Raw genomic sequence first — 14,697 nt, forward strand, 5'->3', positions numbered from 1 at the left:
TACCAGGGAAGATCTTACTGATATAATGACAGAAGAAAATATAATATAGAACACAGGCAGTGTCTTTTCTCACACATAATGAGCTCTTCAAATATGTTTGAAAGTTTACTATGCAGAAGATTTCAACAGGTCCATTTGTTCTATTTCCTAGAAGCTAAAAAGTATAAAAATGTCACTATCCTTTGCCTTTTATTCATGAACTTTGGTTTTAATTCCAACAGATAGTAAATTTTTTTAAGGTGTTATTTATTTACAAATAGATATCTAGTAGACCAGCTACTGTCTATAAGACTAAATATTTTCTCCTTTGGGCATGCATTCTATCATTCATTTATTAAATATTTATTAAGCATCAATTATATATGAGACACAGTTCTGGACCCTGTTAGAACAATGAACAAAACAGACAAGATCTCTGCTATCATGGAACATGCAGTGTAGAAGGACAGTGTGAACAAGAATAATAATTTCTGATAGTGATAAGCCCTAAGAGGAAAATAAAACATGGTAATGGGATTTTGAATGCCCTGATAAAGGGGCTACTTTAATTGGGATGGCCACAGAAGGACTACCTGAAGTTACATTGAACTAGATGCCTAATGATAAAAAGAAGTCAATCATGTGACTATCTGAAAAGGAGTTTTCTAGGCAGAGGAAACATCTAATGCAAATGCCCCAAGGTAGAAAGGGTATCTATTAAATGCCTTATTTTAAAAAAGGAAGGGTCCAAGTAGTAAATAACTGGAAAACATGATGTCAGAGAAATAAGAGGTGGCAGATCATATAGGGGACTATAGACCATGATAAGAGGTTTGAAGATTATTCTGATTGCAATGGGAAGCCATTTGGAAGGTTTTACACAAGGAGAGATGTTTGATTAAAACTGTTCATGATCATTTGGGTTACTCTGAAGAAATGGAATATAAGGGTAAAAGTGGACCAAATCACTTACAAGGCTGTGGCAGTCATGTAGATGAAAAAATGATAGAGTGACTTGGAATGCAGGGGAGCAATAGAGATAGTAAATAATGATCAGATTCAAGACATCTTGGAGATATAGTTGACTGGATTTGCTTATGGTTTGGATGTTGAGAAAGAGGGAAAGCATAATAAAGAATAAATATGATTTTTAGGTGAGCAACTGAGTTGTTGCTTATTACAATTAAGTGTGTAGTAGGGTTACAGATTGGTACTTAGACATGTGCAAATATAAAATTTATTTCTGGCTAATCTGGTTTTCCTCACAAGTCCTAACTTAGATTAGTGAAGAGTGGTTGGGGAATTGAGAAAGAAAGGAAACTTTTATATCCAATTCAGTTAAAAGCTTAATCTATTCCTATAATTTAGTAGTCTCTTTGAGTAAAGCTCAGACTCTTGTGATGCTAAGAGGTCTTCCACCTTCTTCTTTTCTTACTTCCTAATACTGACTGTGTTTGCAGTGGTGGCAAGGATGAGGAGGCCTTGGATCTAGAATACTGGACAAAAGATGGGAACTAGTGATTCACATATAGATGCTGAATTACTATATGAAGAGATATTCATTCTTCCTTAATAATCAGGAGTATGTGAATTGAAATCCCTAATAATATGTCATTTTGCTCCCTTGAGATGGACAAATTTTAAGTCTGATAGTACCAAACATTTAAGATTTGGAGTAATTGGAACTTGTAAATGTTGCTTTGAGAGATGTAAATAGGCTAAAACTCTGGAGAACAAGTTGGCAAAATGTTATGTACTGAAAAGTACATGTATCCTGCAAGCCAGCAATTCAATTCCAGAGTATACACCCTCACCCAAAAAGCTCTTGACATAGGTATATGGAGGTAGGTGCAAGAGTATTTATTGAAGGGCTGTTCATAGCATAAAAAACAAAGCAAAGCAAAACAAACAAAAAAAAAAACTACCAAAAGTTCATCACTAGGGAAGTGGCTGAGTTAAGTTGTGGTTTGATTACAAAACAGAATCCTACTATTTAATGTTGTAGCTCAGTTGGTAAGAATCTGGAATGTGGGACACCTGGGTTCGAAACCTGGGTCGGGAAGATCCGCTGGAGAAGGAAATGGCAACCCACTCCAGCATTCTTGCCTAGGAAATCCTATGGACAGAGTCTGGCCGGCTACAGTCCATGGGGTCACAAGAGTCGGACACAACTTAGTGACTAAACCACAACCACCACCACTATAGAAGTGAATACAAAGTGTAAGTAGCATAGAGACACTAAATAATTTCAAAAACAAAATATTGTTCTAAAAAAAGTTTCAAAAGAATGCGTAAAGTATGATACTGCTTATTGAAAGTTTCAAAAGATGCAAAATAAGCATATAATGCTTGGGAATATATACAAATGGAGTAAAAATGTAAATAAATGCATGAGAATGATAAACAAATTAAGGACAATGGTTGCACCTGAGTGAGAAGAGGTGATATGTTTACAAATATAAATGCATATATGGGACTTAAGTCTTGTGTGTATTTGTGTGTGTATAGCTCCTATTTCTTAAAGTGGGTGGTAGACACGTGGGTGTTTATTATGCCTTTTATTAATAATCTTTTATAAATATTTAATTATTACATAATGCCCTTTGAAAAGGCAACAGAAATTAATGAGAACTGACATTTATTGAGCTCTTCAAGTATAAGCCTAGTCCTTTCTCATTCAATCTTAGTAACTCTTTGAAGAAGTATTAATACACCCCTGCTATATAACAGGAAACTAAGGCCTTTAGAGGTGAAATAATCTACCTATAGTCAGGCAGCTGTTAGGTGACACAGCCAAAATATGCAACTAGAGCAGTCTGGCTTAAATGCTCACGTCGTTAACCTCTGTAAATGTTAATCATCCTCTCTTAAAAAGGCCACGTTAACCGCAAAGAAGTCTCACGTTAGTGCAGGATCATTTCAACCTCTGGGTGCAGCTGGGACTACAGCAATAGAACTTAGCCGCTTTGGCCTCTAAATTCAGCGGATTTTCTGAGGCTAGAAGAACATTTGCTCAGGAGCACAGGGCATGAGTCATTTCCTTAGGTATCTGTTTATTCGTTTAACAAATATTTATCAAGAGCCTCTGTAACACAGTGGTAAACCACAATTTATTTCTTGTCTACATCATTTTTGCCTTTTGCCAAGTTTTGGGACACAAATTTGAAATTTCCATTTTCATTTCCAACTAATGCAAGGAATGCTGTGATTAATTATTAGCTATTTTTGAATTTGCAGCCTGGCTTACTGTGGATCTCATTTAAGCCTAACCATTGTTGACCTGCAAATTCATATGACGTTAAAATATTTTAACCACTTCTTACTTTAAAAAAAAAGTGTTTATTGAGAACTTTTAGTTAAATAAAATACCGATTTAAATAAAAATATTGCTTTAAACAGTTTAATTTGACTACCTCCTTTCTCTCAATGTGTTTCCCCTTTAGTATTTGCTTAATCTTACCCTTCAGTGAGATTTTGAGATTCTCCCTGACAATGTACTAGATATATTTTATAATCCTGTGCGTTCAACAAGATGTTGAACCCAAAGTAGCTCATAGAACTGCTGACATGGATGCATTTAGGTTAACTTTAATTACTTTCTCACTGGCTGTGCTAAAACCAAGTTATTTTCCCTCTGTGATTAAGAATGGTTTCATTTTGTCTATCTTGACTGGTTTGTATATGTGAACTTTACTCACTAGTAACAGCTGGGCCTCTAACTCATCATAACCTCTTTTTAAATAGTTATACAAGCATAATAATATTGAGAAGTAGCCCACATTTTTACTTACTGTTCAAGTCAGTGATCATGTGATGTAAATATTTAAGCATTCTATCTAGTCCTGTCTCTAATAATTTATTTCCTTTTTTATACTTAATATTCAGGGACCTGAAGGAATTACAGGAATTCTGGGACAAAGAGGTCGTCCAGGAAAGAAGGTAATTTTCTTTTTATATCTTTTTATGTTGGTTTTCTCTATTCTGATGTGCACATAGCTGCATAGCATAGTGATGTTTTTATTTGTTCTAGAAATAAAGCATTAAAGAGCTATAAATTTGAATTAAAAGGCACAATTGTATAAATTAATATTTAATTCCACATAGGAGTACTTTTTACCTTAGTTATCTGAAGTCAAATTTTTGACTTTGTCATTTCTAAAAAGATCTTTGCCTTTTCTTCTCATCTTTACCAGAAATTCTTTAGTAGACCATGGGCATGAAAAGAGAGAAAAGAAAAAATACTATACCATTTGTGCCATTTTATAGCAACTTTAGAAAGATATTTAGGGGAGAGAAGTATTATTAGAATTGTTTCTGGCTTGTTTGAATATATTTTTCTAACTTGAAAAGGTTAGTATTGATTTTATCTTCCCTATTATTAACTAAGAGACACAAAACAATATGTGTTATTTGCTTCCTTTTGCTAAGAAAATGTGATGTGTTTGTAAAATTTAGTACTTTATAACAAATAATTCATACTTGGATAGAGTCAATAATTTGTTCAAGTATTGGTGAAACATAGAAATTACTTTCCCATTGTAATACAATAAATCTGAATATATTTACTATAATTAACTACAAATCACACCATATTCTAGTTCCCAAAATTGAATTATATCATTTCTGTGAATATGCACCTAATCCATCTTTCTCATAACTTGGGGGTCAGTATAAGAAATAATAAAAGATAAAAATAAATGAAGTACATTTTAGTTACCATTCTTAGCCATGAAATAATGCCCAATATTGAAGTCTCTTCTCATCATAATGTTCTTTCTAAATGGTTTTACAAGTAGGACAGTGCAGATCCTTACAGCAACCTGTGAATTATTATGAATCACCAGAAATTTCCTGACTGTAATCATAGTTTAGTTTTTCTTTGTGTCTACTTGATTGTCAATAATAGAACTAAGTTACCACATGTGAAGAATAAATTATAACATTTACTATTTAAAAGCAGCTGTACTTTGATATTAGAGAATGATCAGTTAGCCTGTTGGAAAACAGAAGAATTTGTTTTCAGATGGATATAAAATCATGTAAAAATGTTACAGATTTTTAAAGACAAACTCCAACCAAGTGATGATGTTGAGTATACAGAACTGCACACTAGAGCCTTTATGCATTAAATGTATCTTTGGGGCACTGAAATTCTCTGTAGAAACAGGCTTGTCATAGGGCCTGTGTTTTCTCAGGATGTGAGTAAACATATGCGTGCATGCATTTGTACATAAATACATAACAAGTTTCACGAATAAAAAACTTGGTTATTTGTAATTCAGCATGAGCACCAAACTTCCCTGCTTACTTATGCAAAAATGTTTGTATTCTTTTTTCCAAAATTGCTTTTAATTACATTTTTAAGGTAACCCAGGTGGTGATGGTATGTTGTTATCATCAGTGGTGGTCTGTAGTACTAGTAAGTTAAAACAAAGTTACTGTTTATAGAATTTTGCCTACAGAATATCCTCTGGAGCCATTCAAGTATATGATGTAGTTGAGTAATTTAAGGATAAGGTTTTTTCTTACTTTTCTCTCTTACTAATGGCATCTGCAGGGCGATAAAGGACAGATGGGGCCCACAGGAGAAACTGGAAACAGAGGTGCTCCTGGACAAACTGGAGAAAGTGGTCTGAAGGGTGCCAGAGGAACTCGAGGTGCTGCGGTCAGTATCTGATTTGTCTCCAAAACTGAGTTCACTGCGGATGGAAAGAAATGTATCCATGTCTAAAAGCTTCATCTCTTGATTAATTTTACAGAGAAAGCAAAAGTTCCATTGAAAATAATCTACCTCCATGGGATATGGAGAATTGTAAGCATTCCACAGTACTTAAATGGCTTAGTGGTTTCTGGACATGAAAAAGGAAAGGGGAAAAAAAAATCTCAAAATGGAAATAAAATATGAAATAAGATTTTAAAAAATCAGATTATAACTCCCAACCTAAGTAGGAAAGTTTATACAGTTGTACTTGAAATCAGGATTTAATATCTGTATAAAATTTTGCCGTCATGGTTGACAAATTGCTTTGAAAATTAGATTACTCAAAAATGGGTTTTCTTTATATGCTTAAACTCTCATGCTTATCTAGAGATTATATCTTGCTAACCAGCTGTGGTAAGTCTCCGAAACAGCTACTGATTTTTGATCTTTTGTATGAATTTTACATGATATTGGAAGCAAAGATAGCATGATACTTTTGAAACTGTAATATCAAAATTATGTTGCTAACATATTTTAACTTGTTCAAAAAGTCACAGAAGAAAGAGATGCAAAATATTTAAGAGATTATCCAGTTTAGTCTTTTGAGTATTGCATAAACTTATTTATCAAATCCATATGTATTTCCTAGTCACCATTTAAATGTCACAAGTAGCTTTTCACCAAGGCCTTCTGGAGAGCATTGAATAATCCATTTGTTGTCTGAGGAAGGTTTTCCTTAGCCTCATTTTAGGGGAAAATCACATGAAGTGACATATTGTTTAGACTGGAGTATCAAAATGCAGTCTCTGATGGGGAACTCTTTTAGTTGAAGCTCTCTGATGTTCTAAATGTAATTCTCTATCCGTTATCTCCTCTTATCACTTACTCTCAATTCTAAGACTCCTCAGCCTCATTTTATTTTTTATATTTTTTTTCATTTATTTTTATTAGTTGGAGGCTAATTACTTTACATTATTGTAGTGGTTTTTGTCATACATTGACATGAATCAGCCATGGATTTACATGTATTCCCCATCCCAATCCCCCCTCCCACCTCCCTCTCTTCCCGATCCCTCTGGGTCTTCCCAGTGCACCAGGCCCAAGCACTTGTCTCATGCACCCAACCTGGGCTGGTGATCTGTTTCACCCTAGATAATATACATGTTTCAATGCTGTTCTCTCAAAACTTCCCACCCTCGCCTTCTCCCACAGAGTCCAAAAGTCTGTTCTGTACATCTGTGTCTCTTTTTCTGTTTTGCATATAGGGTTATCGTTACCATCTTTCTAAATTCCATATATATGTGTTAGTATACTGTAATGGTCTTTATCTTTCTGGCTTACTTCACTCTGTATAATGGGCTCCAGTTTCATCCATCTCATTAGAACTGATTCAAATGAATTCTCTTTAATGGCTGAGTAATGTTCCATGGTGTAAATGTACCACAGCTTCCTTATCCATTCGTCTGCTGATGGGCATCTAGGTTGCTTCCATGTCCTGGCTATTATAAACAGTGCTCAGCCTCATTTTAAATCTTCCATTCCTTACTGTCATCTTACTAAGTCAGGTAGTATGTACTTCCTTTTATTTAAATTGCTAATATTTTTCTTCTATGTCCTATGCATTCAAAAGTGGCATATAATGTGATATCCAAGAGTAGAATTGCTGGATCATATGGTAGTTCTGTTTTTAATTTTAATTTTTTGAGGAGCCTGCATACTGTTTTCCATAATGGTGCACCAATTTATATTCCTACCAACAGTGAACAAGGGTTCCCTTTTCTCCACATCCTTCCCAACACTTGATATTTGTTGTCTTTTTTATAATAGCCATTCTAATAGGTATGAGGTGATATCTCATTGTGGTTTTGATTGCATTTCCCTGATGATGATCCTCTGCCCATTTTTAAATTGGGTTGTTTGTTTTTTTGATGTTGAGTTGTATGAATTATTTTTATATTTAGATATTAACCCCTTATCAGATTCATTGTTTGCAAATATCTTCTCCCATTCGGTAGGTGACCTTTTTGCTTTATTGATAGTTTCTTTGGCTGTGTAAAAGCTATTTTGTTTGATATTGTCTACTTATTTTTCCTTTTGTTTATTTTACCTGAGGAGAGATATAAAAAAATATTTCCTAGACCAATATCAAAGAGCATACAGTCTGTGTTTTCTTCTAGAAATTTATGGTTTCAAGTCTTACATTTGAGTCTTTTATGGGAATACTTCGTATTAATCCTTTTGATGTTTGCTAATCTGACAAATGAAATAGTATGTCTCATTTTCTTTCTTACATTTTCTTGCTTGCAACTAAATAAATTGTACTTTTTGCTCTGAAAGTTGCCTGTTCATATGTACTTTACATATTTTTCTATTAGACTGTTTTCTTTTTCTTAATTGCAAGAACACCTTATATAGTTTAGATAATATATTTTTGTTAAATATGTTGCAAATATATTACAAATATATTTCCCTTTCTATCATTTATCTTGTTTACACTATCTTTCACTGGACAGAGGTTTTAATTATTACAACCAAATTTGTCAGTCTTACTGTTAACAGTCTAGGTTTTGTTTGTTCATTAGAAATGACTTCTTTACATAAAGTATATAAAAGTATTCTTTCATATCCTTTTCCTAATATTGTTGCCCTTAGCCCTGTTAAAGCATATGGAGTTTATTTTGCTATAAGTTGTAAGGGACTAATTTCTTTTTTCCATGTTCTTAGCCAGTTGTCTCAATGCTATTTAATAAATCTATTTTCCAGTTTTCTGAAATGCTACCCTCACTGTAAGCTACTCTCAAAAAATGGTCTGTTTCCATTTTCTCTATTTTCTTTTCTCAATTTTTTAGTTTATTACTAGGTACCACACCATTTAAATTGTTACATCATTATAGTATCTTTTGAGATCTAGAAGGCCAAATATGTCATAATTTATTTTTCTGAAAAGCTCAGCTCTTACTATGATTTTGTCTGTTTTTGTTTGAACTTTAAAATACAATTCTGCAAGTTCCTTTAATATTGAATCATTCATAGAAATAGAATTACCATATTCATTCTATGAATGATTAACATGTATCTTTTTATTTACTTATATCTTCTATATCTTTCAGTAAAGCTTTGTTATGTCCTTTATCTCTGTTCTTACACCTTTCTTATTAGGTGTATTGTTAGTTTCTTACAGATTTTGCTGTTTTTAGGGTAGTCCTTTTTCTAGTTCATCTTCTTACTGGTCTGTGTAAGAAATCTTTTTTTAAAACTTTATATTTATTTCAGTGAATTTTAATAATTCTAAGGATTCCTTAGGTAAATAATTGTATCACCTCCTCATATTTATTATTTATTATCCTTACTTATTTCATTGCTTAGAACTTCTGGCTGGTGTGGCACTTGGCTGTGCCTTAGTTTCCTTATCTCCTATTTATTTTGAGACTCAAATAGAAGAGTTGGTGTGAAAACTTTTTAACAATATAAAAGTGAGGGACATTTTTAAGAGTGTTGTTTTTGCTTTTTTTCAGTTGTCATCTTCTCAGTAATTTAGGAACATTTACTGATTTGCCTTTAACTTATGATTTCCTCATCTGTATAAATTGATAATAAGTGTAAATAATAGAGGTGAATATTATACATAAGTTGTCAACCAATTCTCTTTTAACAGCTTTGACCAGAGTTGAAATCATGTTCATCAAAGCACCTGAGGCTATGAATGAGTACAGAGTTCTCGATCCTATCATGACAATACTAAAAACTATCAGAATTCACTCCCTGATATTTAGTGATGTGCAAATACCACAAACTTTGATAAATGCAAACTACATTTCCAAGAATTTGCTGGAAGTTTACAGCATTCTGGCAACTGAAAGTATTTATTTTAATATGATTAAAGATATTCATACCAGAAATAAACCAAAGAAACATATTTTTGTGGGACTTAACATGGTTCAGAAGTAAAATAAGATGCAAGTTGGAGAACTACTTTTTGTTTTCCCGTTTCAGACTAGGTAGAATTTTGTATCTTGAAAAATCTAAGTTTTAAATAACAAAAATGCAGGTTGAACAATTTAAACAATTGTCTGTTTTCTTTCTAATGTTTGCTTTGTTTTTTAGGGACATTTAGGATTAATGGGACCTGCTGGAGAACCTGGAATTCTAGGATATAGGGTAAGTATTTCTAATTGGAAATAAGAAATGTATATTTGCATAAAAACATTACATAAAGATGTCATCCCAAATATACAAATTCAGATGAAGTCTCCTGATAATGCTTTCTAGCATATTTAGACATCAGGCTCCTATACAGTGAATCCTATTTTTCTTTCAGAATTAGTGCAATATCTAATGGCATAGCCATGATAGTATTATGTAGAGCACATACTAATGATATGGGGATTTTCTACTTGTCCTTCTCTTAGGGCCGTGAAGGTCAACCAGGACTTTCTGGGTTGCCAGGACCTAAAGGAGAAAAGGTGTGTATGTTTATATCGACTTTTTAATCCTAAAAGTAAACATTGAATGCATGTGTTCTTTCTGAAAGTATACTGGAAACATTTTCAATGAATAAAAGAAGTACTTTTCAACTTGGGAAGTATTGTAGATTCTAGAAGAAAAATAAATATAAAGGGAGAAATATTTAAAATAATTAAGAAGTCTTTGATGAATAGTTTCAAGATTGAGGTGAAACGATATATGTTACAGTACTTTGCAACCTGTAAAACTAATGTTAATTTGCCTATTGAAAGAGATTGTGAGACTCTAGATTAAATGACTAACTATAGTACATTTATGGTAAAATTTTTATGAATTAAGAATAACTACAACAGTACTCCTCTTGATTTGTAATATTGTTGGAAAACTGACACTGAGAAAATTAGTAAGCTGCTTTTTATGTAATTACAAGAGGTTGACACTTCCAAAGAGAACGATATATGAATTACAACTGTGGATAAAGTATCATGTGCTAAGTTTTGTAGATAAAACTTTTTCATTTAAAAAAGATAAAACCAGATTGCATATTTTATAACCTATTAGAAATAATAGGCTTAATTTTTTAAAATTTATTTCATTAATTTAACTTTATTTATAAATCATCTTCATTGTAGGGTTATCCAGGAGAAGATAATACAATCCTAGGACCACCTGGGCCTCGAGGTGAACCAGTAAGTTTTTTTCTAAAATTATTTTGATGTTTTAAGATAAAAAGCAGTTCGTACAATAGATTCATAGCACCAGTTACATCTTTTTAAGAAGTTTTTTTTGTTTGTTTTTAGTTTTATAACATGGTTTTATATGACAGCAGTACTTGCAGTCATATAATCTAAATAGGAAAACTGTATATACAGGTCAAGATCCTTAGCATTATATAGAAGTTTATTATTGGAACTTTCAAATCTAATTTCCAGCATTAAATTCATGATAACAACTTTTTACAAAGATTATCAAAATATTACATACTCTAGGCATTTAGGGCAGATATTTATACATCAAATTCAGATTTATATCTAAAGTATGTTTAAAAATCTGATCTGTGTCCTTGTTTATAGTAGTTTATACACAGTTACCAAATGATTTCAAAATTCATCTAACTAGTTATTAGAGCCAATATTTTTTAAAGATTATTAATCTGTAACCTTCTAATTACGCATTTTAAAGACTAGCTGTAACCATGATTTTTTTAAAAGTAGCTCTTCTATCTTTGATTATCGGAATAACTGTCTCTATGTTCATACAAAACAGTGTGCAGGATATATATAAATCAAATGAATAGTGCAAAAATGCCTGGTTCACAGAAATAAATATAATTGGTTAAATTTTCCATATTTCACATGTCATATAAGATAAAAGAGTCCTAAAACAGAAGAATCAGAATATACAGTCACTCCCAATATTTTGACCTGACTCCTTGGAAATCATTGAAAAGTATACTCTGTTTTAGAAATAGGAAAAATTCTAGAGTTTTTCCAGGTAAATCAAACCAATCTCACACAGAGGCAAACTCATCTATAAAAATATATAAAATGTTATTGTCAGAAATCAACAAAAAATGAAAAGACACCTACTGAATGGAAGAAAATTCTTGCAAATGATATGACCACTAAGGGACTAATATCCAAAATATATAAACATTTCATAATTTCATAAACATTTCAATAGCAAAAAAAAAAAAATCCAATTTAAAAAATGGGCAGAAGACCTGTATAGACATTTTTCCAAAGAAAACATACAGATGGCCAGCCAGGCACATGAAGATACTTGACATTGTTAATCATCAGAGAAATGCAAATTAAAACCACAATGAGATAATCACCTCACACCTAGATGGCTGTCATCAAAAAGACCACAAATTACACATGTTGGTGAGGTGGTGCACTGTTGGTGGAAATATAAATTGGTGCATCTATATGCAAAACACTATGAGGTTTTTCAAACAACTAAAAATAGAACTGCGATATGACCCATAAATTCCATTCCTGGGTACATATTCAAAAAACAAAAACAGTAATCAGGAAAGATATATGCACCCCAATTCCATAGCAGCAATGTTTACCAAGATATGAAATCAGCTTAAACGTCCATCCAGAGAAGAATGAATGAAGAAGATGTAGTCATATATATATATGCACACACACACACACATATATACCCAGAAATATATACAATACTACTCATTTACCACAGTATGGGTAGACTAAGAGATAATTTTGCTAAGTGAAATAAATCAGACAGAGAAATAAAAATACTATGTGATATCACATATATAGAATCTAAAAAATGAAGCAGTAAATATAACAAAAAAGAAGCAGACTCACAGATATAGAGAACAAACTAGTGGTTAACAATGCAGAGGGAGAATGAGGGAGAGGCAAGATAAGGTTAAGGGATTAACAATTTACTGATGGGAGACATACTAATACATCTTTTGTTCAGGTCAGTTCAGTTCAGTTGCTCAGTACTATCTGACTCTTTGCAACCCCATGGACTGCAGCACACCAGGTCTCCCTGTCCATCACCAACTCCTGCAGTTTACTCAAACTCATGTCCACTGAGTCGGTGATGCCATCCAACCATCTCATCCTCTGTCGTCCCCTTCTCCTCCTACCTTCAATCTTTCCCAGCATCAGGGTCTTTTCAAATGAGTCAGTTCTTCAGATCAGGTGGTCAAAGTACTGGAGTTTCAGCTTCAACATCAGTCCTTCCAGTGAATATTCAGGACTAATTTCCTTTAGGATGGACTGGTTGGATCTCCTTGCAGTCTAAGGGACTCTCAAGAGTCTTCTCCAACACCACAGTTCAAAAGCATCAATTCTTCAGCGCTCAGCTTTCTTTATAGTCCAACTCTCACATCCATACATGACTACTGGAAAAACCAAAGCTTTGACTAGATGGAACTTTGTCAGCAAAGTAATGTCTTTGCTTTTTAATATGCTGTCTAGGTTGGTCATAACTTTTCTTCCAAGGAGCAAGCGTCTTTTAATTTCATGGCTGCAGTAATCATCTGCAGTGATTTTAGAGCCCCCCAAAATAAAGTCTCTCACTGTTTCCATTGTTTCCCCATCTATTTACCATGAAGTAATGAGACCAGATGCCATTATCTGTTTTCTGAATGTTGAGTTTAAACCAACTTTTTCACTTTCCACTTTTACTTTCATTGAGAGGCTCTTTAGTTCTTCTTTGCTTTCTGCAATAAGAGTGGTATCATCTGCAAATCTGCAGTTATTGATATCTCTCCCGGCAGTCTTGATTCCAGCTTGTTGTTCATCCAGTCTGGCATTTCTCATGATGTACTCTGCATATAAGTTAAATAACCAGGGTAACAATATATAGCCTTGACATACTCCTTTCTGGATTTGGAACCAGTCTGTTGTTCCATGTCCAGTTCTAACTGTTGCTTCTTGACCTGCATACAGATTTCTCATGAGGCAGGTCAGGTGGTCTGGTATTCCCATCTCTTTCAGAATTTTCCACAGTTTGTTGTGATCCACATAGTCAAAGGCTTTGGCATAGACAATAAAGCAGAAATAGATGTTTTTCTGGAACTCTCTTGCTTTTTTGATGATCCAACAGATGTTGGCATTTTGATCTCTGGTTCCTCTGTCTTTTCTAAATCCAGCTTGAACATCTGGAAGTTCATAGTTCATGTACTATTGAAGCCTGGCTTGGAGAATTTTGAGCATTACTTGCCTAGTGTGTGAGATGAGTGCAATTGTGCAGTAGTTTGAATGTTCTTTGGCATTGCCTTTCTTTGGGATTAGAATGAAAACTGACCTTTTCCAGTCCTGTGGCCACTGCTGAGTTTTCCAAATTTGCTGGCATACTGAGTATAGCACTTTTACAGCATCATCTTTTAGGATTTGAATTAGATCAACCGAATATCTACTCTATGTGAGTGATCACACCATTGTGATTATCTGGGCTGTGAAATTTTTTTTGTATAGTTCTTCTGTGTATTCTTGCCACCTCTTCTTAATATCTTCTGCTTCTGTTAGGTCCATAACATTTCTGTCCTTTATTGTGCCCATCTTTGCAGGAAAAGTTTCCTTGGTATCTCTAATTTTCTTGAAGAGATCTCTAGTCTTTCCCATTCAATTGTTTTCTCTATTTCTTTGTACTGATCACTGAGGAAGGCTTTCTCATTTCTCCTTGCTATTCTTTGGAACTCTGCATTCAAATGGGTATATATTTCCTTTTCTCCTTTGCCTTTTGCTTCTCTTCTTTTCACAGGTATTATTAAGGCCTCCTCAGACAACCATTTTGCCTTTTTATATTTCTTTTTCTTGGGGATGGTGTTGATCACTGCCTCCTGTACAATGTCATGAACCTCCTTCCATAGTTCTTCAGGCACTCTGTCTATCAGATCTAATCCCTTGAATCTATTCATCATTCCCACTGTATAATTGTAAGGGATTTGACTTAGGTCCTATCAGAATGGTCTAGTGGTTTTCCCTACTTTCTTCAGTTTAAGTCTGAATTTGGCAATAAGGAGTTCATGATCTGAGCCACAGTCAGCTCCTGGTCTTGTTTTT

At 33.5% G+C, this 14,697-nt stretch overlaps 1 protein-coding gene across 8 annotated transcripts in view; it reads left to right on the plus strand.

Moving 5' to 3' along the window:
- The window catches only part of COL24A1 (collagen type XXIV alpha 1 chain), a 371,899-nt gene that overhangs the window by 271,902 nt on the left and 85,300 nt on the right, over positions 1–14,697 (plus strand). For all 8 annotated transcript variants that reach the window (XM_043460779.1, XM_043460785.1, XM_043460778.1 and 5 more), the window contains 5 exons: positions 3,865–3,918; positions 5,537–5,644; positions 9,785–9,838; positions 10,090–10,143; positions 10,777–10,833. In XM_043460779.1, coding sequence (XP_043316714.1) covers positions 3,865–3,918; positions 5,537–5,644; positions 9,785–9,838; positions 10,090–10,143; positions 10,777–10,833 — 327 coding nt within the window. The remainder of the gene's footprint in view (positions 1–3,864; positions 3,919–5,536; positions 5,645–9,784; positions 9,839–10,089; positions 10,144–10,776; positions 10,834–14,697) is intronic.

The sequence above is a fragment of the Cervus canadensis genome, chromosome 2, assembly GCF_019320065.1.
Source record: "Cervus canadensis isolate Bull #8, Minnesota chromosome 2, ASM1932006v1, whole genome shotgun sequence".
Classification (NCBI taxonomy): domain Eukaryota; kingdom Metazoa; phylum Chordata; class Mammalia; order Artiodactyla; family Cervidae; genus Cervus; species Cervus canadensis.